The sequence below is a fragment of the Heterodontus francisci genome, chromosome 18 (assembly GCF_036365525.1).
Source record: "Heterodontus francisci isolate sHetFra1 chromosome 18, sHetFra1.hap1, whole genome shotgun sequence".
NCBI classification, from domain to species: Eukaryota; Metazoa; Chordata; class Chondrichthyes; order Heterodontiformes; family Heterodontidae; genus Heterodontus; species Heterodontus francisci.
The window spans coordinates 40,748,940-40,775,421 of NC_090388.1; the positions used below are offsets into that span (position 1 = coordinate 40,748,940).

General features: G+C 44.3%; 1 protein-coding gene across 4 annotated transcripts in view; it reads left to right on the plus strand.

Moving 5' to 3' along the window:
• The window catches only part of LOC137379568 (dedicator of cytokinesis protein 4-like), a 545,491-nt gene that overhangs the window by 272,887 nt on the left and 246,122 nt on the right, over positions 1-26,482 (plus strand). For all 4 annotated transcript variants that reach the window (XM_068050580.1, XM_068050582.1, XM_068050581.1 and 1 more), the window contains exons 23-24: positions 4,742-4,934; positions 25,299-25,426. In XM_068050580.1, the coding sequence (XP_067906681.1) occupies positions 4,742-4,934; positions 25,299-25,426 (321 nt within the window). The remainder of the gene's footprint in view (positions 1-4,741; positions 4,935-25,298; positions 25,427-26,482) is intronic.

Here is a 26,482-nt window from a genome sequence, read left to right on the forward strand (position 1 = left end):
CTTTTACCATCTTCTCTGTTCTTGCTGAAACATCTAAATACCGGAACCTGCAACATCCATTCCTGCCCCTGCTCTACCCATGTCTCCGAAATGGCCACTACATCGAGATCCCAGGTACCAACCCATGCTGCAAGCTCACCCACCTTCTTCCGGATGCTCCTGGCGTTGAAGTGGACACACTTTAAACCAGGTTCTTGCTTGCCAGTGCCCTCTTGCGTCCTTGTAACCTTATCCCTGACCTCACTACTCTCAACATCCTGTACACTGGCACTACAATGTAGGTTCCCATTCCCCTGCTGAATTAGTTTAAACCCCCCCGAAGAGCACTAGCAAATCTCCCCCCCAGGATATTGGTACCCCTCTGGTTCTGGTGAAGACCATCCTGTTTGTAGAGGTCCCACCTACCCCAGAAAGAGCCCCAATTATCCAGGAAACCAAAACCCTCCCTCCTGCACCATCCCTGCAGCCACGTGTTCAACTCCTCTCTCTCCCTATTCCTCGCTTCGCTATCACGTGGCACGGGCAACAACCCAGAGATAACAACTCTGTTTGTTCTCGCTCTAAGCTTCCACCCTAGCTCCCTGAATTTCTGTCTTAAATCCCCATCTCTCTCCCTACCTATGTCGTTGGTGCCTATGTGGACCACGACTTGGGGCTGCTCCCCCTCCCCCTTAAGGATCCCAAAAACACGATCCGCGACATCACGAACCCTGGCACCTGGGAGGCAACATACCAACCGTGAGTCTCTCTCGTTTCCACAGAACCTCCTATCTGTTCCCCTAACTATGGAGTCCCCAATGTCTAATGCTCTGCTCCTCTTCCCCCTTCCCTTCTGAGCAACAGGGACAGACTTTGTGCCAGATACCTGTACCCCATTGCTTACCCCTGGTAAGTCATCCCCCGCAACAGTATCCAAAACGGTATACCTGTTGTTGAGGGAAACGGCCACAGGGGATCCCTGCACTGCCTGCTGGTTCCCTCTCCTTCCCCTGACGGTAACCCATCTACCTACTTCTTTTACCTGAGGTGTGACTACCTCCCCATAACTCCTCTCAATAACCCCCTCCGCCTCCCGAATGATCCGAAGTTCATCCAGCTCCAGCTCCAGTTCCCTAACGCGGTTCTCGAGGAGCTGGAGTTGGGTGCACTTCCCGCAGATGCAGTCAGCAGGGACACTCTTGGCGACCCTTACCTCCCACATTCTGCAGGAGGAACATACAACTACCTTAACTTCCATTCCCTCTATTCTAAATTCCCAACAAATCTAACTGAAATTGACTTCCCAGCTGTAAGCTCGCTCTCGCACCTTCGCTACTGTCAAGCTGCAGTCACCAAAACTAAAAGCTAAATGTGGCATAATTTTTTCACATAAGAATGAGGTACTTTATAATGATTTTAAACCTTTATTTTCTCCTCACTGAGACCTACAATTTATTTAAGGTATCTTTGAGTGCCTCTTTCGGTTTCGGTTTAAGATCTGCTACAGTTGCATTTTCTGAAACATGTTGCGCCTACTTTTCATGCCTGAATAGAGACTTAAAGAAGGAATATGCTGTAATCTCCATATTTTCTTGAGACACCTCTTGTTTACTCCGATTTCCTTGTGTTTTATGATGGTTCTTATGTGCTGGCATATGCTAATGAGAGTCCCAGGAAATTTTGGTGCAATTCACTAACAAAGATCCGTACAGAACTTGAGTATTGCTGAAAAAAGAGACATGCTGTCAAAGCTTTCTGTCTTGCACACATCAGGAAAGATGCAAGAGTGCCAAATTTCAAAGGGAGCAACAATTTATAGTGCATGAAAAAGGATGCTTTTCTTATGCAGTATAAATTATTGCTGCCTTTGAAATTTGGCATTCTTGTGTCTGTCCTGATGAGTGCAAGACCAAAAGCTTCGACAGCATGTCTTTTTTTAGCAATAGAAAGATCCGTGTAAAATTCTACTTAAGTTGTAAGTTGTGCTGTTTCAGGATATGATACTCAGGCAATTGTGTTATTTAGATGCCATCCTGGCTTGCCCTTTTAAGGTCACCTTTCCAAGATGAGCAACAGTGTAAAAGTGGTGTTCGTGAACCAGTAGTCCATTTTATACCCCACTTAATTTTGTTTGGTGAAATTTGGTGAATTGAAGTCGGTGGAAAAGGAAATTGAGTGGAGTGAAAAACGGCTAATTCTAGTGAATTGGCAGCCGTTTTTCACTCCACTCTATTTCCTTTTCCACCGACTTCAATTCACTAGACCAGTTTCACCCCCAAACTATTATTTTTTGCCAAAGATCAGATGCATGTCCTTTTAAGTCTACATGCTCTCCATTCTTGATATGACTGCTTGAGTTGCCTACAGGTAAAATTGTAGATTTGAATTCTACCTTTGTGACTAGGTCAAACAAGAAAATGCCAACATTCGGGCTTTGGTCTTATTGATATACGGAATTTTTTGTTAGATTGTGACATCTTGTGTGTTGACACTGTTACAATCTCTGTAGAGACCAAATTTCAAAAGAACTTTGAGCTCCCAGTTATTAATGGAAAGAATTACGCCACAAGATTTCACATTTTACACAAAAATCTTTACTGTACAAGGGTTAAACAAAGCAAGCACTGTTAACTTAACACTATATTTTGTAATCACTTAGATTTTAAACTCAAAATTTCAATAGATTGTAAAGTCATATAATTTAAACCTGCAAAATCTCAACATTCCACGTTTGATTTTTATTTTCACCCAAGAGGTCCCCTATACTTTATCAGATCTTGAGGGTTCATTCATGTCTCCTGGGACCAATCCAAGGCATACCACAGCTCTCAAGAATTCACTTTGATTCTCCTTAGTTTCCCGCCTATCTTCTGAGGTGTGGCATTTCTTGGGGATTCTCCCTCCAGAAACCAGCTCGGCGAACCCTCTAGCCCTGCTTCAACACCTCATGAATCTGGATTTTCCCAGCCTGAGCAAGGGCCTCATTCACATCCTTGCGTAGTGACTCCAAAACAGAAGCACCCCTAGTTCCTGATGGCCCCTCTGCTCTTTGTCCCAGCTTCTGGCAGATTCTCTATCTGCCTCATTCAAACTGCTCCAAGACACACACTGACTTTCTGTGAGAAATCACAGAGATAAAAACCCAAGACCAAAAGGGCATCTCCCTGCAGAATCTATCTCCATTGCAATGTGGTACATTTGGGATGTTCCAGATAGAAATTTTAACTAATTTTACTTCTAGCATCAAATCAAAACATTTGATCCAGAATCTACATGAATAATTCACATTGCTTACAAAGACAGGGCAATTCTCTCCAGATTTACTTACTTCAGTTCTCCAACTAAACAGGCCACCTGCTGTTTTATGGCTCTCCCCCCTCTAACTCTGACCCTGAAAGTACACATCGAAGGACCTTCAAAGTGTAAATACCTTGGGTGGTCTGGCAATCTCTAAATTCCAGATTTCAATTACCTTACATTTACAAATTTTATTTCGCCAAAGCTCAGTTACCTCGAAAAAAAACATAAATTATGAAACTAGATGATCGTAACAACACTTTTTTCCATAATCTAGCATTTAAAACGATCGGTAAATTTTGAAACCCTTTCTGCATGAGATTGAGAAGCACCATGGACGTAGGGAGTCATTGGGCTAGTTTTTCCCACGGGTTTCAGGACTCTGATGTAGGAATCAAATGGGGGTCCCGAGCCAGCACCTATCGGCAGTACAGCCTTCCTGGAGGCGGCCACATAATTGCCCACCATGGCACCCACTGTTCTATTAAGTAAGGCAGGCAAGAAAGCTCTCAATGCTGCCGACCCAGTCAGAGGGCTGGCAGCTCTGGAATCTCGACAGCCCCATCAGGAAAGGTGGGTGCTGCTGAGGCAGATTGGGAACAGGAGGTTGCCTCAACTTGAAGGCATATATTTAAAGTTAATATTATTAGGGGGCAAAGCCATTTGGCTGCTAGAAGTAGAGGGGAAACCTTCCCAACCAGCGGTCCCCTCTTTGGGGTTTGGAGCCTCTGGCTCCGATGGCCCTGCCAAGCCTCCATAGAAATTACAGCTTCCACATGCAGCGGGGTCTGCTCCACCGGCAGCAAAATGCCTGCGTGCCCACAAAATTAGACCGAATTGGATCCATAAGCAGCTTAATTGTCTGCCTGCCTCCATGGTGTGGGCGATCCAGATCCTTGCCCGCCCACAGGAAACTTTCCCTTTGGTGGGAATGCACTAGGGAGCCTTCCCAATGCAGCTCCCCTCTATTTTCCCTGTTATTTCAGCACATTGAAGTTGTGAATTAATGCTACTAATCAGTTAACACTGCTGTAACAACTTAGAAGCATTCTGTGACACAGTGATTATTTTTCCAAAACAAGCAAAATACTGCAGGTACTGGAAATCTGAAATGAAAATGCTGGAAATATTCAACAGGCTAGCATCTATGGAGAGAGGAACAAGGGTAATGCTTCAGGTCGATGACCTTTTGCCATTGAAAAAGTGAGAGAGGTAATAGTTTTTAAGCAAGTACAGAGGTACACTTGATCTCGCCAGCGTAGAGGAGACTGCATTGTTAGCAGTGAATGCAGTGTATTAAATTGAGCAAAGTACAAGTAAATTGCTGTTTCACCTGGAAGGAGTATTTGGGGCTCTGGACACTGGGAAGGGAAGAGGTGAAAAGGCGTGTTGCTTCTCCTGCCACTTGAGTGTCAGTATTGACTTGAAGTTAAATTGTTGACTGGCCTCTCTTTGTCTTCACCAGGCTGTGTTTCTGAGCTCTTTTCCAGCTGTATACTCAGAGCTGCTGAAACTGATAGATGTGCGAGAAGTGGCAAACCTGGTAAGAGACACTTTGCGCAGCATGCCGGATGTCCTGCACGTGGAATATTCACTGGAAGCTGTCAAACTCCAGTGCATTGCTAAAACAGTGGAGAGCCAACTGTTTGCTAATCCTGGTAAGAGGAGACGGTTTTTTGTTAACCTATTAATTTGATTGTACTTGTTCTCCAATTTTCCTTTCACTGCCAAAATCTGTTGACTTGCCAGACTTGTATGCAATGCCAGAGTTGGTTCCTGCAGGTGGCAAACAGATTCTTGCTGGATCAAAAGATCTATATTTCATATTGAAGATTGTGATCCCAGGAGGGATTTTATAGGTCCATCACAGATCATACAGGATTCAAACAGATGGAACTGCTTATGTATTTCATTTCAAGAAGGAAACTTATCAGCAGTGAATGGGATGGAGCTTAAATGCTTTGTAAAGAACCTAAATTGCAACTTCAAAGCAGTATGAACTTTATTTTTAAGGTGATAAATGGGCAGCAGAACAGTCATTTTCAATCCTGTTTTACATACCATTCAATATTTGTAAATGTAGTGCTCTGCCACCATGTATTAAATGCTTATTTACTAAATCCAAAATTTTTAAGCAAATATTAAATGCACAAAAGTGAAAATATTGTGGCTTTTCATAGTTGTGTTTTATACTTGTGTTGACAAAAATGGTTTCGGATCCACATAGCACACAAGACGACAACCTAACGGATCAGAGAGGCAGCTAAAATTTAAAGGATCAAAGGAAATGTAGTTCATGCAGATCGAGAGCCAATTCATCTCCCTCCTTAACTCTTATGTGATAACCATTGGTGTTTTTGAGTTACTGTCTGCTTGTCGGGGTGGGTTTTGAAACTTCTGCTTGTCTGGCCATTTAAGGCTGTCCCTGAAAGCTTTAAAAATGTCTTTCTGCGTATGTTCTGCTTGTGTACAGTTGGTTGACTCACGTGCTTTCAGTCTTTCGGTCAGGCACTTGGGAGCTTTTGAGTAGGTAGGCCCACATCTTCAGATAATGGAGTTTTAAGAGGAAAGGCAGTGAAGTCTGCTGGTCTCCAGACCAGACAATGAAGAACATTTCTTTGCTCTGAAACATTTGGGGGGAATTTTATACAGTCTGCCACAGCGGATTTGGTGGCGTGTGCGGTGATATAATTTGCCAGCAGGTGATTTTTCGGATTCCTGAAGGCAGGACATTTTTAGAGGAATTAAGTTGGCGGGTTTGCAGCATTCCAGGGTTCACCCAGCACGGTGGCAGATTGCAGCTTTGCATTCATTTAAAGAACATGAATACTCATTACCCTCTGCATAGTTACGATTTAGTCCTACCTGCCAGACTAACTGAACGGCGAGCAATATTCCCATGCCACCCTGTTCACGAATGTTTCAACGTGGCATGCAGCAGTCAGATTTGTGCAGTTGAGTCTCAGCACTGTACTTTTCTCTCTTTAATTCAGCCGCTAAACTGAGACCAACATTAGAATGGACGTTTGCCTCCAGGCTTGACACCAACAAGGGTGAATCATCTCAGGGATGGTGGTGACGGCATAGGCGGGGGCTACGTGGAGCAGCAGAGGAGGTTATTCAGGGAGGGAAAGATGGGGTTGATCGGGTGCATCGAGGAGCAGGGGGAGGGTGGAGTGTCCAGGTTGTTGAATTGTTGATGATGAACATGCATTTTGTCGGATGCTGGGGTGGAGGGTGGATTAGATCAGTACTGTGTGAAGATATTTGGCAATGGCCTGAAGGGAGGGATGAGTGTTGTCAACCTCAGGGAGCTGTGGGGCAAGTTGAGGGTACTGGCTAGCAGGGGGAACGGTCACAGTAAATGGGGGCAAATGGATTCTGTAGGGGGGAAGGTCAAGACTAATGGGTGGGTATTCAATAGCTTCATATGGAGGGGGACAGGACTGAGCAACAATGGTCAGTTTCATGTGAGGAAGTTCAAGGATAACAGTCGGCATGTTGATAGTATGGGAATAGGAATGGTGGGAGGGATGGTGTGAATACATTAATGATTACACTGTGTACTATACTGGGGGGAGGCTCAATGGTAATGGAGGGAAGGGTAATGTAACATTGGGTAGGTCAAGGGTGATGGGTTCAAGCTGGAATGTTGCAGGAGGAGGTTGGAGGGTGGGGAGACTTGCCCTGAATTCCACGCTCAACATCTTCTCCAATGATAATGGAAACCGCGTGGACACTCGAGGATTGCAAGGAGAGTGAGCGGAGGCAAACCACAGTGAGTGTGTCTTCTACCTGGCTGCAATTTGAAGGCCGATATCAAGGAGCTGTTCATTACCTCAATGTTTCAACTCACTAGCAACAGAAAGGTAAATCGCCACGCTCGGCGAACAAAGAACAGTACAGCACAGGAACAGGCCATTCGGCCCTCCAAGCCTGCGCCGATCTTGATGCCTGCCGAAACTAACACCTTCTGCACTTCCGGGGCCCATATCCCTCTATTCCCATCCTATTCATGTATTTGTCAAGATGTCTCTTAAATGTCGCTATCGTATCTGCTTCCACCACCTCCCCTGGCAGCAAGTTCCAGGCACTCACCACCCTCTGTGTAAAAAAAAAAACTTGCCTCGCACATCCCCTCTAAACTTTGCCCCATGCACCTTAAACCTATGTCCCCTAGTAACTGACTCTTCCACCCTGGGAAAAAGCTTCTGACTATCCACTCTGACCATGCCACTCATAACTTTGTAAACCTCTATCATGTCGCCCCTCCACCTCCGTCGTTCCAGTGAAAACAATCCGAGTTTATCCAACCTCTCCTCATAGCTAATGCCCTCCAGACCAGGCAACATCCTGGTAAACCTCCTCTGCACCCTCTCCAAAGCCTCCACGTCCTTCTGGTCGTGTGGCGACCAGAATTGCATGCAATATTCTAAGTGTGGCCTAACTAAGGTTCTGTACAGCTGCAACATGACTTGCCAATTTTTATACTCTATGCCCCGACCGATGAAGGCAAGCATGCCATATGCCTTCTTGATTACCTTATCCACCTGCGTTGCCACTCTCGGTAACCTGTGGACCTGTACGCCCAGATCTCTCTGCCTGTCAATACTCCTAAGGGTTCTGCCATTTACTGTATACCTCCCACCTGCATTAGACCTTCCAAAATGCATTAAATCACATTTGTCCGGATTAAACTCCATCTGCCATTTCTCCGCCCAAGTCTCCAACCAATCGATATCCTGCTGTATCCTCTGACAATCCTCATCATTATCTGCAACTCCACCAACCTTTGTGTCGTCCGCAAACTTACTAATCAGACCAGCTACATTTTCCTCCAAATCATTTATATATACTACAAACAGCAAACGCCCCAGCACTGATCCCTGCGGAACACCACTAGTCACATCCCTCCATTCAGAAAAACACCCATCCACTGTTACCCTCTGTCTTCTGTGACCGAGCCAGTTCTGTATCCATCTTGCCAGCTCACCTCTGATCCCGTGTGACTTCACCTTTTGCACCAGTCTGCCATGCGGGACCTTGTCAAAGGCTTTACTGAAGTCCATATAGACAATATCCACCGCCCTTCCCTCATCAATCATCTTTGTCACTTCCTCAAAAAACTCAATCAAATTAGTAAGACACGACCTCCCTTCACAAAACCATGCAGTCTCTCGCTAATAAGTTCGTTTGTTTCCAAATGGGAGTAAATCCTGTCCCGAAGAATCCTCTCTAATAGTTTCCCTACCACTGACGTAAGGCTCACTGGCCTATAATTTCCTGGATTATCCTTGCCACCCTTCTTAAACAAAAGAACAACATTGGCTATTCTCCAGTCCTCTGGGACCTCACCTGTAGCCAATGAGGATGCAAAGATTTCTGTCAAGGCCCCAGCAATTTTTTCCCTTGCCTCCCTCAGTATTCTAGGGTAGATCCCATCAGGCCCTGGGGACTTATTTGCCTTAATGCTTTGCAAGACACCCAACACCACCTCCTTTTTGATAATGAGATGACTGAGACTATCTGCACTCCCTTCCCTAGGCTCATCATCCACCAAGTCCTTCTCCTTGGTGAACACTGATGCAAAGTACTCATTTAGCACCTCGCCCATTTCCTCTGGCTCCACGCATAGATTCCCATCTCTGTTCTTGATTGGCCAACCCTTTCCCTGGTTACCCTCTTGCTCTTTATATATGTATAAAAAGCTTTGGGATTTTCCTTAATCCTGTTTGCCAATGACTTTTCATGACCCCTTTTAGCCCTCCTAACTCCTTGCTTAAGTTCCTTCCTACTGTCTTTATATTCAAGTGCTTCATCTGTTCCTAGCCTTCCAGCCCTTACAAATGCTTCCTTTTTCTTTTTGACTAGGCTCACAATATCCCGTATTATCCAAGCTTCCCGAAACTTGCCAAACTTGTCTTTCTTCCTCACAGGAACATGCTGGTCCTGGATTCTAATCAGCTGACGTGTGAAAGACTCTCACATGTCAGATGTTGATTTACCCTCAAGCAGCCGCCCCCAATCTAAATTCTTCAGTTCCTGCCTAATATTGTTATAATTAGCCTTCCCCCAATTTAGCAGCTTCACCCGAGGACTACTCTTCTCCACAGGTACCTTAAAACTTATGGAATTATGGTCACTGCTCCCGAAATGCTCCCCCACTGAAACTTCGACCACCTGGCCGGGCTCATTCCCCAATACCAGGTCCAGAATGGCCCCTTCCCTAGTTGGACTCTCTACATATTGTTTCAAGAAGCCCTCCTGGATGCTCCTCACAAATTCTGCCCCATCCAAGCCCCTAGCACTAAGTGAGTCCCAGTCAATATTGTGGAAGTTAAAATCACCCACCACTACAACCCTGTTACCTTTACATCTTTCCAAAATCTGTCTACATATCTGCTCCTCTACCTCCCTCTGGCTGTTGGGAGGCCTGTAGTAAACCCCCAACATCGTGACTGCACCCTTCCTATTCCTGAGCTCCACCCATATTGCCTCGCTGCATGACCCCTCCAAGGTGTCCTCCCGCAGTACAGCTGTGATATTCTCCTTAACCAGTAATGCAACTCCCCCACCCCTTTTATATCCCCCTCTATCCCGCCTGAAGCTTCTAAAGCCTGGAACATTTAGCTGCCAATCCTGCCCTTCCCTCAACCAAGTCTCTGTAATAGCAACAACATCATATTTCCAAGTACTAATCCAAGCTCTAAGTTCATCTGCCTTATCTGTTATACTTCTCACATTGAAACAAATGCACTTCAGACCACCAGTCCCGCTGTGCTCAGCAACATCTCCCTGCCTGCTCTTCCTCTTAGTCCTACTGGCCTTATTTACTATGTCCTCCTCATTTACTTCACTAGCTGTCCTACTGCTCTGGTTCCCACCCCCCTGCCACACTAGTTTAAACCCTCCCAAGTGACGCTAGCAAACCTTGCGGCCAGGATATTAGTGCCCTTCCAGTTTAGATGCAACCCGTCCTTCTTGTACAGGTCCCATCTGTCCCTGAAGTGAGCCCAATGGTCCAGATATCTGAAACCCTCCCTTCTACACCAGCTGCTCAGCCACGTGTTTAGCTGCACTATCTTCCTATTTCTAGCCTCACTGGCACGTGGCACAGGGAGTAATCCAGAGATTACAACCCTAGAGGTCTTGTTTTTTAACTTACTACCGAACTCCCTAAACTCCCCCTGCAGGACATCATCACTCTTCCTGCCTATGTCATTGGTCCCGATGTGTACCACAACCTCTGGCTGTTCACCCTCCCCCTTCAGAATGCCCTCTGTCCGTTCAGAGACATCCTTGACCCTGGCACCAGGGAGGCAACATACCTTCCTGGAGTTTCTTTCACGTCCACAGAAGCGCCTATCTGTGCCCCTGACTATAGAGTCCCCTATAACTATTGCTGTTCTGCGCTTTGTCCCTCCCTGCTGAACAACAGTGCCAACCGTGGTGCCACTGCTCTGGCTGCTGCTGTTTTCCCCTGATAGGCCACCCCCCCAACAGTATCCAAAACGGTATACTTGTTAGAGAGGGGGATAGCCACAGGGCTTATTTATTGTTCAGAAAATCCACAGCGACATGGGTCTCATACATCCAATTTGTTTAGTACCACATGAAGGAGAGCAAAGAGAGAGACTAAGGAGGGCTCTTTTCCCTCCACTCGTGATGCCTGAGTGGCAGGAACAGGCAGAACAGGAAGATGAAGATGCTCCGAATGATAACATCCAGGAATGGCATGATTGAAGATGGGCACTGGCATGTCACCGCATCCTCAGGACAAGGACAAATTACCTTCAAATGTCAGAGAGGCCTAAGGATGTCACAGAAATTTGTAGGATCTTGCGGCATGACCTGCAGCCGCTTGGCTTCGGTGGGAATTCCATGCCAGTTGTCCTCAAGGTGACTGCTGCATTCAGTTTTTTCTCCAGCGGCTCTTTCCAGGGATCCACGGGTGACATGTGGCATCTCGCAGTCTGCGAACCACAGGTGTATCAAAGTGGTGACCGATGCCCTTTCTCGACGTGCCAATGATTTCATCTACTTACCTGTAGACGAGGATAGCCGTGCAGCAAGGTCTGCGGCCTTCGGCGCCATAGCCGGCTTCACTAGAGTGCAAGGGGTGATCAATTGCACTCGTGCCACTAGAGCTCACTGGGACAAGCCTGCTGTCTTTGTCAATTGCAAAGGCTTCCACTCTTTAAATGTGCGACTGGTTTGTGACTACAGGAGAAGAATTATTCATGTTTGCGTACGTTTCTCAGGGAGCTGTCATGACTGCTACATTTTGAGGAACTCCCAGCTGCCAGCAGTTTTCAAGGAAGTGGATGGATGGATCCTGGGTGACGAGGGTTACCTCCTTTGTACATGGTTGATGACACCAGTACGTTATCCTCAAAGCGCTGCTGAAGAGAGGTACAATGCTGCTCAGGCATCCACCAGAGCCACCATTGAACACATCATTGGCTTGCTGAAATTGCAATTCTGTTGCCTTGCTCAGTTTGGAGGGGCTCTTCAGTACGTGCCACAGAGGGTGTCGTGAATAATTGTCTGCTGTGCCTTGTGCAACCTTGTAATTAGATGTGGCGACATTCTGCAGGCGGAACAACAGTCCTACTCAGATGAGGATGACTATGAAGAAGGTGAGGAGGAGGCCAACGATACCATCATTGATATGAGGGACATGGAGAGACATGCAAGGAACATCAAGGAGAACCTCATTTATGCACGTTTCAGTCAACAATAAGCCACCTCATCAAGGAACATTGGGAGAAGAAACATAGCTATTCCCCACAGAAGATCTCTTTTGCATGAGGTCTTATTCATCATTGCAATCTGAATGAAGCATTGCTGCACTTTTATGTGATTGGCATTTGAAATCGTCTGTGGGTTTCAATGACTGCGACTACACATCACTGCAAGCAGCATTAAGTTATGACTGTAGAAAACAAAAGTAAGGCATGACAGTATTAGAAAAAGTTATTAATCATTAGCAAAACAGCCATCATCGAAGAGTGAATGCTGAAATCCCAATGAGATATGAATGCTGGGCATTTCCTGAGATACTTTGCAAATATCATTGCATTCCTGCAGTAGGCCTCCAAAAACTTCTTTATATCCATCTGTAACCAAGCACAACATTACTGAGTGGATCAAATTTTGCATGAAATAAAAATATTTTAATACATCTTTGCAATCATGACAATTTGTAGAGCACCCATGCCGGCTTCATGATCAATACTGTTTCAATTTCCTTTTTCTCCCACTACGTCTCGGTGCTACCTCGACATTAGCAGCTGAGGCGGAGGCAATCTGCACAGTGCGCTGCCCAGTTGCTGTGGATGACCTGGTGGGCATCTTCTGGAGGAACAGGGCCTTGATGGCTCCAATCTACTGGAGGTCTACAGCACTGGTACTTGAGTATCCCCCGTGTACTCACCTGCTGGAACTAAGGGGGTCATTGTCAGTGGGGGGGAGGACGAGACACCACTTACCATGGGGTTGTCCTGAGAGGAAGACCCTGGGGAAGCTGGCATATGCTCATCCTCCATCTGTGTGCACGATGGCAGCTGCCTGTCTCCCTGAGTAGAAGGAGTACCTGGAGGGAGGTCCAGGTTCCTTATCTCCCTCTTGCTTAGACTCGGCTGCATGGAGCCCACAGCAACAGCGATGGAGTACAGGTCAGATCACATATGACTCGAGTGCTTAACCAGACTTGCCATGGAGTTCACCAGACTCTCGACTGAGGGAGCCATACGCTCAAATGCCTGGGATGTGGCAGACATCATGGCTTGCATGGACTCCTCCATGGCACGCGCAAAGCCACGCATGACCTCAGGCATCTCTGAAATATTTTCCATATGGCTTTGCTGCACATCCAGCAAACTTCTCGTAGCAACAGACAGAAGATCATTATGAATGTGGGGCTGAGCAGGGGCCTGGTGTGCAGCAGTCCTCTGATTGTCAGGGGACCCAGCTGGCACATGCTCCCTCAGCTGCTGGGACGTGTCTGTGTTGTGCACATCAGATTGAGACCCAGATTCTGAGCTTAACCCCCCTCCTGCGGACCGTGTGGATGTATCTGCACTGGCAGAGGTGGAAAAAGAGGCAGGTGACAATGCACCCTCTGGGGCATTGGCTTCTTCATCACTAGAGGAGGATTCTTGAGCCACGCGGCGTTCTGCTACTCAAGTGTGGGCACCTGCAGTGGAGACACAAACAGAGGCACTTTAAGCATGTGCTTCACATGTGTTCACACAATTTCCTTCAGTTTTCACTTATGGCTGCAAAAGCAGAGATGACACTTCATCCTTACGCCTTGTGGCTCCTGCCTCACCATCTCCGCTCGTCCTGCCTCCCTCCTCTCTCGCAATCTCCGAAGCTGCCTCCTCAGCTGTGATCAGCAGCCTGATGTCAGGGACCCCTCCTTCCGTCTTCACACGCTCACGCTGGTTTTGTTTCACCTGCAGCAGACAGTGCAGATTTAATAACGTGGCATATGATGCATCATCGCCATTGAATACATGCATCAACATCACACATTCTGCATTGGCTTTTGCACGACACATCCAATCACAAAAACAATGCCAATCTTCATCATTCAGTAGATGGCACCAAGGCTGCTCACGCATTCGACTGCATTCCTTATGTACCCTCTGCATTAAAGACACCTAGCCATGAGAAGAAACCAATGGAGCAGCCTCGCCAGGACCACTTACCCTCGCTGATCTGAGCAAATCATTGATGCGCTTGCAGCACTGTACCCATGTTCTAGGAGTTACCCCACGGCTCAAGACCTCCTGCTCTACCTCCATCCAGGCTGCCTTGATGAAGTGGGAAGCTCTTCTGACTTCATCTGCAGGGAAGAGGACCTCCTGCCTTTCCCTGACACCCTGGAGGAGAACCTGCAGTAGGGTTCAGTAGGGCAGGACACTGCCTGCTGGCTGACATGTCATTCACTTTGGCTGTAGGGAAAATAAATGATATGAAGTTAGTGGAGGGTTTCACAAAATTAGGGAGGCAAAAACATTTTGATTTAAGTGGAAACTTTAACTAAGTTACTCTGAAGATACCTACATGAAAGGAAGGCTGCTGCTCCTTGAGGCTGCAAGCACAGAATGTTTTATATATCTGGCGATCGTGGTGCTTGGGGCAGTGAAAGCGGGTTCCACCAATGAAAGGCCGCCCCCGCCGCATGATCCCACATGTTCCCTGTGCCTGTCGCCGCGTGGCTAAATTAAATACAAAATCGCGTGGGAAACAGGATTTGCAGCCGGAACGGAAGTTACGACAACTTCTCCCTCCTTTGGGAACGCTGCGGCAATGATGAGATTCCACCCTTGGAGTTTGCTCGATTTCACACTTGAATTAAATGGTCTATAATTGACAAAGCAGTCAGCACTGAATGGTGGTTGCCAACAATCAAGTCTGTAAGATTTACTACTAGAATTATTGAAAAACAGTTTTTTTCTGGCAGAGACAAAGGATACATCTGTGAAGAGACGCCAACAGTCAAACAATAGGCATATGTTACTTATAAAGAAGTTTTTCTATGTAATTTATATCAATTTATCACAAACTTCTAAGAGTTCATAGTTATACAAGATATTTTGAATGTTAAGGCACTATCGAACTAAATGGTTCCCCTTGAAGAGAAGATAATTCTCAATGACAGCAAGTGCATTATAAAGCTTTGCAGGCCAGTTGTAATATAAAGCATGCTGGTTTGGAATCATGGAACAATACCGCACAGAAGGTGGCCATTTGCCTCATAGTGCCTGCGTCAGCTTCTCTGAACTGTGCAACAGAAGCTTTCTTATGATTTGAGGTGGTACAACCATGTTTTTGATGACGTTTGTCTGTTTGTTGGTTTCATTGTTTTTCTGTCAGAAAGTTGTTAGTTCAAGCCCACTCCAGGACTTGAGCACATAATCTTAGTTAACACTTCAGTGCAATTCTGAGGGAGTACTGCAATGTCAGAGATGCACTCTTTGAGCTGAAAAGTTTAACTGAATGTCCATCCACCTGGTTCAGATGAATGTAAAAGATCCAATGGCACTATTCAAAAAAAGAGCTTATGAGAACTTCCAGTATTCTAACCAGAATTTCTCCCTTAACCAACATTACCAAAACAAATTCACTACTGTGTAGAGAATGTCTGCTGTGTTTGTCCACATAATAATGACTGCACTTCAAAAGTAATGGTTCTTTTATTTGTTCACGAGATGGGGGTGTTGCTTGCAAGGCCAGCATTAATTGCCTGTCCCTGATTGCCCTTGAGAAGGTGGTGGTGAGCTGCCTTCTTGAACTACTGTAGTCTGTGGTGTAGGTATGTCCACAGTGTTTCTTGGTAGCCTTTGATCCAGCAACAATGAAGGAACGTTGACATATTTCCAAATCAGGATGGTGTGTGACTTGGAGGGAAACTTGCAGGTAGTGGTGTTCCCAGCTCCTTGTTCTTCTAGGCGGGAGAGGTTGCGAGTTTGGAAGGTGCTGTTGAAGTCTTGCCGAGTTGCTGCACTGCATCTTGTAGATGGTACACACTGCTGTCACAGTTGTGAAATATTCTGAAATGTTCTGAGATGTCCTGAGGTCATGGGGAAGTAGACAAATCAAACTTATTTTTTTCTTTTGGAGCTATAAGTTGTTCACTAATGACTATAACCGAAAGTTGTGGAGACTCAAATGAAATATCCGTGTTTGTTTATCTATTGCATTCTTTATTGCTGTTCAGTGGGCTGGACCTGTCTATGCACAGATAACCATGATTGGAATGTTATGTTGGCATCATGATTGATTTTGTATTTAGAAGGGAAGATGTCAATGGAATTGATACAATATGATATGATATCTTCTGTGATAAAACAATGTTATCCCATTCCAGACCTGAAGACTCAAGAAACAAATCTGTGAATGAATGATGGATCGATTCAGGAAACAAACCAAATCCATGTGTCCCTTTGTCCCTTGTGCATTCCAATTATATGGAAGTATTTCAAAAACTAGTTTCCATTTACATTACAAAAAGCAACTGTCCACAAATGAAAATTTAAGAAAACTACAAATAAGCAAGTAATAAGCAAGTAGAAGTACTACCAGTTGAGAAAATCAAATCACCAAACAGCTATCAATAAAACATCTGGCAAGGAGGAGAAGGGAACCAATGAAAATACTTCATAAAAAAAAAAATCCTTTTGGTTGCCATGTTGTTGTGAATAACTTGAGGACGTAGTACTCAAAATAAGACTTTAACAAAATGACCACTTAAATTATAATTAACAACAAAATGATTAAACTTACCCTGATGGTTGTCTGTTTGAAATCACTCCAATTGTTTCCTTTGGAGTTCTATCCCTGTTTCAGGCTTTACCAAATGAAGATGCTCCACCAAATTGCAGACAACTCTTAATGCACAATGCAACTTCCATAAGCCCTCTGTACGATAATCCCCCAAAATGCAGATACATCAGCTTCCCTTCTGATGGAAACAGCGAATGCACTTAAAAGAGAGTAAGGCTGTTGGACTCAATGAATTGCCTACAAGAGTACTTAAGGAGATGATTGACTAAATTAATCATGTCTTGGTGGAGATCACTGGAGAAACATTAGAGCCAGGAACTGTACTGAAGGGTAGAGGAGAAGCGAATATGTCGTGTACCCTTAAAAATCAGCATAAAGATAAGCTGGTGAGCCTGACCTCTGTTGTGGGTAAAATTAGTGTCGAACAAGGGTGTTGTGAAACATCTTGAGAAGTATGGCAAGCCAGCATGGCAACATAGACTGAAAATAATGCATGGAAAACTGGTTAGAATTCTTCGAGGAGACATCAGAGCTTGTATATAAAGAGAATTCCATAGGTATTGTTTATTTAGGCTTAGAGGTTTTTGATGGGAGGCTTCGTATAGGAGATTGCTCCATAATGTAGAGAGAAAGAAGGCAGCGAAACATAAAATAGGTCACCAGTTAATGAATTGAATGGCAACCAACTGCATCAAAGGAGATAGGATGGTTATGCATGGAGCTGCATCGCAGTGGCAGAGCGTGATCATGTGGCTGTCCTAAGGATTAATGCTGGAATGTTTGCTATTCACATCCTGGATAAAGAATTAGGAAGTCGGTTTAGAAACAAAATGTTCAAAAGTTGCTGATAACATCAAAGTGATGGGGGTTGGGGTCTTGGGAGGGATTTGCAAACAACCAAGAGCAGACACTTCAGGTGAAAAGTCACAGATGGATTTATTGGGACATTGGGTTAAGAAATGGTAAATAATACACAATGCCAACAAGACCAAAAAGAAGAGTAAAGATTGTACCGATAGAATAAATGGTGTTAGCCTTCGGGATACAGTGCAGGATAATGTCTTTGGTGGGGTATGTGTGGAGAGATTGTTGAAGGAGTAGAACATAAATCACAGGATGTGATACTGGTTCTACTGAGGGCATCAGTTCATTCCTTTCTGGAGTATTGTGTGCATTTCTGGTTGCCATACTACAGGGACAACAGCATGGCACTGAGAAAGGGACAAAGGATAACCAGTCTGACACCTAGCATCAAAGATCCAAGCTACAAGGAGGCCCTACAGAAGACTAAGGTTCTTATTGAGATGGCCAAGATAGTTAAGGGTATCAGCAAGTTGAACATCAGTACCAAATTTCCTTTATCATAGAAAAACACCCCAAGGTGCTTCACAGATTGTGAGGAATAATTGATGCTTAGCCAGAAAGGAGAGATGAGGAGAAGTGACCAAAAGTTTGGTCAAAGATTGCATTTTATGAAGGGCCTTAAGCAAGGAAGGGGGAAAGTTCATGAGGGAAATTATAAACGGTGGAACCTAAGCATCTGAAAGCGCGACTGCTAACGGAAGGACAAAGCTGGGAGATACACAAGAGGCTGGACTCAGGAAGTGTGTGTTCAGGGCAGAGGATTGTTGGCTGGAGATAATGGGAGAACTGTGTGAAACTGTTTGCCACGGCCCTTAGAAAGATGAAATGGCCATATGATGGAACTTAGAAGAATTTAGGTGAATGGTTAGATCAGAAAATGAGCTTGCATAGGTCATAGTGAATTGTTTTGTAGTGACTGCCTACGAGGGTGATAAAATTACTGTTGTTGGCCTCTACATTAAATAGATATATAGGAAGAAAAATAATTGAAGGAAATAGGTGGTGAACTGTATCTTCTATTTTAAACTTTATGACCAACCAGATAAATTGAAATTGTCTTTCCTGGTCTTAAACATTCCTGTGTGTCTAATGACCAACAACCTATTTTGGATGAAAGGCGTAATACACCAGGATTTCATGAAATGACAAAACAACAGGCTTTTCAACTACGTCTGCTGTAACTTTCACGGGAAAAGCAATGTTAACTAACTAGAAACAGTAGCTTGCAATATATAGTAAATGAAGTGCAATGATGCTCTGTTCAAAATTTAACCCTACGAAAATTGCCAATTTCCACTCCAGCCTCAACCCAATGAACATTTTTGCCCAAAGCCCCAGGCATGCACCAGAATTTACCATTTCCAGATAACAGGAGGCTGACACTGTTTCATCCCCATTTCAAATCAGTTATATCCCACTTTAGTTTCCACATCTCCTAGCTGCTTAACTTCCTAGTCCCATTTACATTCCCTACTCTCCATCCTGTGTCCCACATCATTTGTGAGCAACACCATAGATTTACCAGACATTTGAAAGTATTTTACTCAGGAGTTGCATGTAGCTTAGCATGGAGGTTTTGTGACATAGGTCCAAATCTTCTTGTCAGCAACAAAGCTACCTAGTTTGTAATTTGTAGGGAAAACTCCCTATTCTTCCTGCAGTAGGGCCGACTGTCGGAACAAGAAATGTGGGCTTCCAGCATCGCATACTGGTGCAGGAGGGAGGGCATCAGATTGCTGGGACATTGGGACCAGTTCCTGGTAAAATCGGACCAGTACAGGCCAGAGGAGTTGCACCTGAACAGAACTGGGACCAATGTTCTTGCGAGGTGATTTGTTAGTGCTGCTGGGGAGGGTTTAAACTAACTTGGTTGGGATATGGAAATCAGGAGGTAAATTTAGAGAGGAAAACCAAGATGCGCAGAGAATTGGGAGAGACAAGATATTAGGTGGGGTCAGAGTAAGAAGGAATGTAATTAGGTCTAAATTAGGTTTACTGTGCATGTATATGAATGCGCAGAGTGTGTTAAGTAAGGTTTTGTGAGCTGCAGGCTCAGTAACCACGTGGAAATATGATGATATGGCAATAATGGAGACCTTGCTCAAAAAAGGGCAGGATTAAATACTAAATATTCCTGGATACAAGGTGTTCAGGAAATTTAGGGAAGGAAGGAAAGGTAGCAGCATAGTTGCATTGATTCGGGAGAACATTACAGTGCTAGAGAGAGAGGATGTCCTAGTGGGGTCAAGGACAGAATCTATTTTGTTTGTTGTTGGCATCCTTTCATCTATGAAAGATGATGGACATGCAGCACACAATCCATTTAGGTGGGGTATTTTCTCTTGTGCACCTTTGCTGATGGCTGTGAAGGCCAATCCCTGACAGACAGGTTCTGCTACAAGTGCCACACGTGAAGCTTCCAAGTGATGCTGAGAGTTGTTTTTGGCATTGGCACCTGTTGCCAAACTGCTGAAGCCACTGTTCATTGTATTGCATGCCAGTCTACAGGATGTGCCACCATTTTCATCTTTCACCAGTTATTGACTCCCAGGTGCGATTGTCGACATTTAGGGCCTTCGTGTCATGCTTGCAAGCATCCTTGAAGCGGTGCTTTGGGTGTCCCACTGGACATCTGGCCCTGGCTACCTCACCATACAGAAGGTCCTGGGGAATGTAACAGTCTTCCATCCTGTGGACGAGTCCGATCCACCGATGTTGTCCCCAACAGTTTCGGAGCGAAGAATGGAGTGAAAAAGGGTTGTTTGGCCTCTTTTTCTCCATGCTCCTGACCTTTGCCTTCATTGCAGATATAGAAGGAGTGTACTTGCACACCAGGTCAGACGGCAAGTTCTACAATCTATCAAGGCTGAAAGTGAAGACAAAAAACATATTGCGTCCTGATTAGAGAACTCCTCTACAATGGTGATGCTGCAGTAGTCGCTGACACGGAAATTCAGCTACAAAGACTTATGGACTGTCTCTCCCATGCCTGTAACTTGTTCTCCTTGATTATAAGCATCAAGAAAAAAGTGATCCTGGGACAAGGTGTTGCATCTTCACCCCTGATCACACTAAATAACACCCCACTGGAAGTGGTTAGCAAATTCTGCTACCTTGGGTCCACGGTGACAAACAATCTGTCCCTTGATGCTGAGTTCGATACACACATCGGGAAAGCAGCTACCACCTTTGGCTGACTTGCGAAACGCGCATAGGAAAACACCAAGTTGACCCTTAAGATCAAGCTGATTGTTTATAAGCCCTATGTCCTCCACACCTTACTGTATGACTGTGAAACATGGGTGACGTACAGCGACCAGGAAAAGCAGTTCCAATAATTTCCATCTTCACTGTCTACAGCGCATTATGGGTATATCTTGGCAGGACAAAATTACAAATGCAGCAGTCCTCTCGATGGCAGAGCTCCCAAGCGTGTTGACACCAATCAAACATTTGGTTCGAGCGAAGAAGCAAGCGGGAAGGATATAGAGGAGGAAATTTGTAAGGAAATTACAAGAAGTGCAAGAGTAGTTATAATGAGGGACTTAATTATCCTAATATAGACTGGGATAGTAATAGCGTAAAAGGCAGAGAGGGGCTAGAGTTTCCAGAGTGAGTTCAGGAAATTTTTTTACGTCAGTATGTTTCCAGTCCAATTAAGAAGGAGGAATTGCTGGATCTGGTTCTGGGGAATGAGGTGAGCCAAGTGAATCAAGTGACAATAAGGGAACATTTAGGGGACAGTGACCATAGCATCATGAATTTTAGGTTAGCTATGGAAAAGGACAAGGAGCAATCCAAAGTAAAGATAATTAATTGGGCGAGGGCCAACTTCAATGGAGTGAGAATGGATCTGGCCCAAATAAATTGGAATCAACGATTTGAAGGCAAAACTATAACAGAGCGATGGGCTGCTTTTAAAGAGGAGATAGCTCAGATACAGTCAAGGTATATTCTCACAAGGGGGAAAGGTAGGGCAAACAGATCAAGAGCTCCCTGGATGATGAAAGAGATAGAGACTAAGATGAAGCAGAAAAAGGGTGCATATGAATCAGGCTGAATACAGAAGATTCAGAGGGGAATTGAAAAAACAAATGAGAAGCAACGAGTGAGCATGAGAAGAGACTGGTGACCAACATAAAAGGGAATCTAAAAGTCTTCTGCAGACACATAAATAATAAAGGGTGGTAAAAGAAGGAGTGGGGCCAATTAGGGACCTAAAGGGGGATTTACACATGGAGACTGAGGTACTAGATGAGTACTTTGAATCTGTCTTTACCAAGGAAGAAGATGCTACCCAAGTCATAGCGAAGGAGGAGATAGTTGAGACACTGGATGGGCTAAATATTGTAGAGGAGATTTTACATAGGCTGGTTGTACTTAAAAGTCAAGTCACCGAAGTAAGGGTGGAAATTCCAGAGGTACTGACCGTAACCTTCCAATCCTCCTTGGATACAGGTGTGGTGCCAGAAAGCTGGAAAATTGCAAATGCTGCACCCTTTTTCAAAGAAGGGTGCAAGGACAAGCCTGGCAACTACAGGCTAGTCAGTTTAACTTTGGTGATGGGCAAGTTTTTAGAAGTGGTAATTTGGGACAAAATTAGCAGTCACTTGGACAAATGTGAATTAATTAAAGAAAGCCATCATGGATTTATGAAAGGCAAATCATGTTTAATTAACTTGCTTGAGTTTTTCAATTAGGTAACAGAGGGTTGATGAGGAACATAGGAGCAAGAATAGGTCATTCAGCCCGTCGATGCTGCTCCGCAATTCAGTTAGATCATGGCTGATCATCTACCTCGACGCCACTTTCCTGCGCTATCCCCAAATCTCTTGATCTCATTAGTATCATTATTATGAGGGTAATGCAATTGATGTGGTGTACTTCCAAAAGGCATTTGATAAAGCGCCACATAACAGACTTGTCAGCAAAGTTAGAGCCCATGGAATAAAAGGGACACTGGTAGCATGAATACTAAATTGGCTGAGTGACAGGAAACGAAGTAGTTGCGAACAGTTGTTTTTCAGACTGGAGGGGTTCCCCAGGGATTGGTGTTGGGACCCCTGCTTTTTCTTGATGTATATTGATGCAGACTTGGGTGTATGGGGTATCATTTCAAAATTTGCAGATGACACAAAACTTGGAAGTATTGTCTGAACTGTGAGGATATTAAACTTCAAGAGGACATAGGCTGGTGGAATGGGTGGACAAGTGGCAGATGAAATGAAATGCTGAGAAATGTGAAGTGATTCATTTTGGTAGGAAGAATGAGGTGAGGCAATATAAATTAAAGAGTATAATTCTGAAGTGAGTGCAGGAGCAGAAGGATCTGGGGGTATACATGCACAAATCATTGAAGGTGGCAGGGCAGGTTGAGGAAGTGGTGTATGATGCATATGGGATCCTGGACTTTATATATAGGGGCATAGAGTGCAAAAACAAGCAAGTTATGATAAACCTGTACAAAACACAGGTTTGGCCTCAACTAGAGTAATGTGTCACACTTTCAGAAGGATGTTGAGGCATTAGAGAACGTGCAGAAAAGATCCACAAGAATGATTCCAGCGATGAGGAATGCCAGTTATGTGGCTAGGTTAGAGAAACTGGGTCTGTTCTCCTTGGAGAAGATTAAAAGGTGATTTGATAGAGGTGTTCAAAATCATGAGGGGTCTGGACAGAGTAGATAGGGAGAAACTCTTCCCATTGGCCGAAGGATCTAGAACCATAAGACACCGATTTGAGGTGATTGGCAAAAGAAGCAACATGAGGAAAAGTGTTTTTACGCAGCAATTGGCTAGAATCTGGAATGCACTGCCTGAGTGTGTAGTGAAAGCAGATTCAATCGAGGCCTTCAAAAAAGAGGTGGATAATTATCTGAAGAGAAAAAATATCCAGGGCTACAGGAAAAAGGCAGGGAGTGGGACTAAGCAAATTCTCTTGCAGAGAGCCGGCACTGACACAATGGGCTGAATGGCCTCCGTTTGTGTTGCAACCATGATATGATTCTGTGATGGATTTGAGAAGCATGTTTCAATTAAGATGTAGCTCTCAGCCTGCCATTTTTACTTTAATAATGCAGAGGGTGAGGGGAAAATCCGTTTGCATAGCACTGCTTAAATGCAGACTATATTGATTCCCCAGAGGAAGACAGCACCACGGGCCATTACCTGCGTGATATCGAAGAAATCTGCGTGGGATGTGTAGGTAGTGACCCGCAGTACTGTCTGCCCCACGGGAATGGACGTAAGTCTGCACAGCACTGCTTGAAGTGGCACTATGTGAACAAATTTACCCCTCTGAGTTCTGTGATCTGCAACGTTCATAAATTGTGCTTGAAGTATTCTAGTGATCACTCCAACTCACGCAAACAAACCAAACTGTACCTCATTTTACTGCCTCCTTACATCTCTTTTAAAACCCTTTTTTTTTTTGCTGTGAAGAGACAGCTCTACTGTGTGGTCATTCTAAATGGGATACCCATTGGTGACAGAATATAAAGTAAAAATGTTCTGCTTTCCAGTGCACAATGAAAGTGGAGTTTTTTCAGTTGCAGTGTCTGCAACTGTGATAATTGCTGGAAACTGTCTCGGAGTGTCTTAATCAGCTAAAATTTCAGCCTGTATAAACGCTAAGGTAAAATAAATTGAAAACCGAACAGAACCTGAACTGGGAAAATTTAGGCGAATGTGCTGACAGCTGAACAATACATATTATTTCAAGAAAGGATTCACCAAGGATAAAATTTCTCTCTCTGCGCACATTTCTCTACTATCCAAATTCCAGGTTTAGTTTCCTGGTAGCGCTTTGGTGATGTCCATAGTTAGAGAGAATGAGATCAAGATGATAGTATGCTTAAAAAGAATAATAGAATGAATAATATTTATGGGGGAGCAGAAAGGAGACATTTGATTCCTGGGGGCCCAGTGAAGGAAATATTTGATCCTTCGTGAGTCCAGTGTTAATAGAACCACCTTTCACAATCTCAAGCCATCCTAAAGCGCTTTACAGCCAATTAAGTAGTTTTGAAATGTAGTCCCTGTTGTAATGTCGGATATGTGGATGCCAATTATTAATACAGAAAAGTCCCACAAATAGCAATGACATAATGACCAGGTAATCTGTTTTTAGTGATATTGGTTCAGTGATAAATATTGGCTTGGACACCAGAGAGAACTCCCCACTGTTCTTCAAAATAGTGCCACAGGATCCTATACGTCCCCTTGAAATGGCAGACAGGGCCTTGGTTTAACTTTTCATCTGAAAAATGACACCACCTACAGGCAGCACTTTCTCAGTACTGAACTGGACTATGAGATATTTCTGGTAATATGGTAGAAATTGGAAGGAAATATATATTAAATCCTTGGAAGTCTAGGGTCGGGCATACATCAGTTTTCCACCTAAGTTTAGTGGGGCATGGTCCCTCGTTAAGTCATGTAAATATTGGCTTTGAATCCAATGTTCCATAAAAGTGCAAATTTAGACTATGGAAAACCAACTGTATCCTTTGTTTATATTTTATTGGATTATATTTTAGCACTGTAATGCAAGGAATAGTTCAAGTGATCAGGAAATGAGCCCATCCCCTTACTTGAGAAATTTAGCAAAGGTACACATTCCTTTACATGAGGAATTTAATGAACAACCTGGGAAGAAAACTTTATGAATAAAGTAGGTCAAAAAAGGCAACACCAGTTGCATTATCAAGAGATGAAGCCAAATCTTGCACTGACACAGCAGCAAAAGTTCGAATGAAACACATTGACACTTCAGGGTCCAAGTTGAAATATTCAATCACAACACTGTGTCACGACCATCATTGTGATTGGTGCCATTATGCATTGTCCATCTATGTATTCCAGATTCTCGCTGCATTCTTCTACCTGTGGTTCTACACCACCTCCACATGCATTTGCAAGAACAGAAGGATTTAATCATGTGTGCACGAATCCTTAGCACAATGTTTTGTCTGATCAAGAAGGACAGCACTGTGAGTATTTCAGCGAGACTGCTTAAGCTTTACAGGTCTACTTTTTAAAAGAAACAGCACTCAGACTTTGAAATGGCATTTCTTAGTTTTTATTTAACAAAGTTAATGTTTTCATTTTTCCAGTTGTTTTCTTTGTTTACCAACCTGTCTGTTGGTAGTTGGGGCCCTTCTCCTCCTGGTAGGTGCTGACAGACTTAATCTGCTATAATTTCCTGTAGCTAAACCTTGGGAAAATCGAAGTCACCATCTTCAGCCTCGACCACAAACCCCGTACCTTTAGCAACCATTGATTTCATGACTTTGCCCAGCCACTGTTTATAGCTCTTAAGAGCTATAATTATGGCACAGAAGGAGGGCTTTCAGCCCGTTGAGTCCATACCAGCTCTCTGTAGAACAATCCAGTCAGTCCCATTCCCCCACTCTATCCCCGTAGCCTTGCAAGTTTATTTCCCTCAAATGCCCGTCCAATTTTCTTTTGAAATGATTGATCGTCTCTGCTTCCACCTCCATCATAGGCAGCGAGTTCCAAGGTCATTACCACTCCCTCGCAAAGCGCCTGCATCTCTTGCCCAAACAGTAAATCTGTGACCCCGAATACTTGTACCATCAGCTCATGGGAACAGCTTTTCTTTGACTACCTTATCTAAACATGTCATAATCTTGTACCTCTATAAGATCTCCCCTCGACCTCCTTTGCTTCAAGGAGAACAACCCCAGCTTCCCCAATCTAACCTTGTAGCTAAATTCCCTCATACCTGGAACCATTCTGGTAAATCTCCTCTGCACCCTCTGAAGGATATTCACATCCTGCCTAAAGTGTGGTGACAGGAACTGGATCTACTTCTCTAGTTGGGGCCTAACCAAAGGTTTAGCATAACTTCCCTGCTTTTGTCCTCAAGGCCTCTATTTATGAAGCTTAAGATCCCATATGCTTTGCTAACCACTCTCTCCAATTTATCCTGCCACATTCAAAGATCTATGCACACGAGCCCCTAAGTCCATCTGTCCCTGTACACATTTTTGGAACTGTGCCATTAAATCTATATTGCCTCTTCC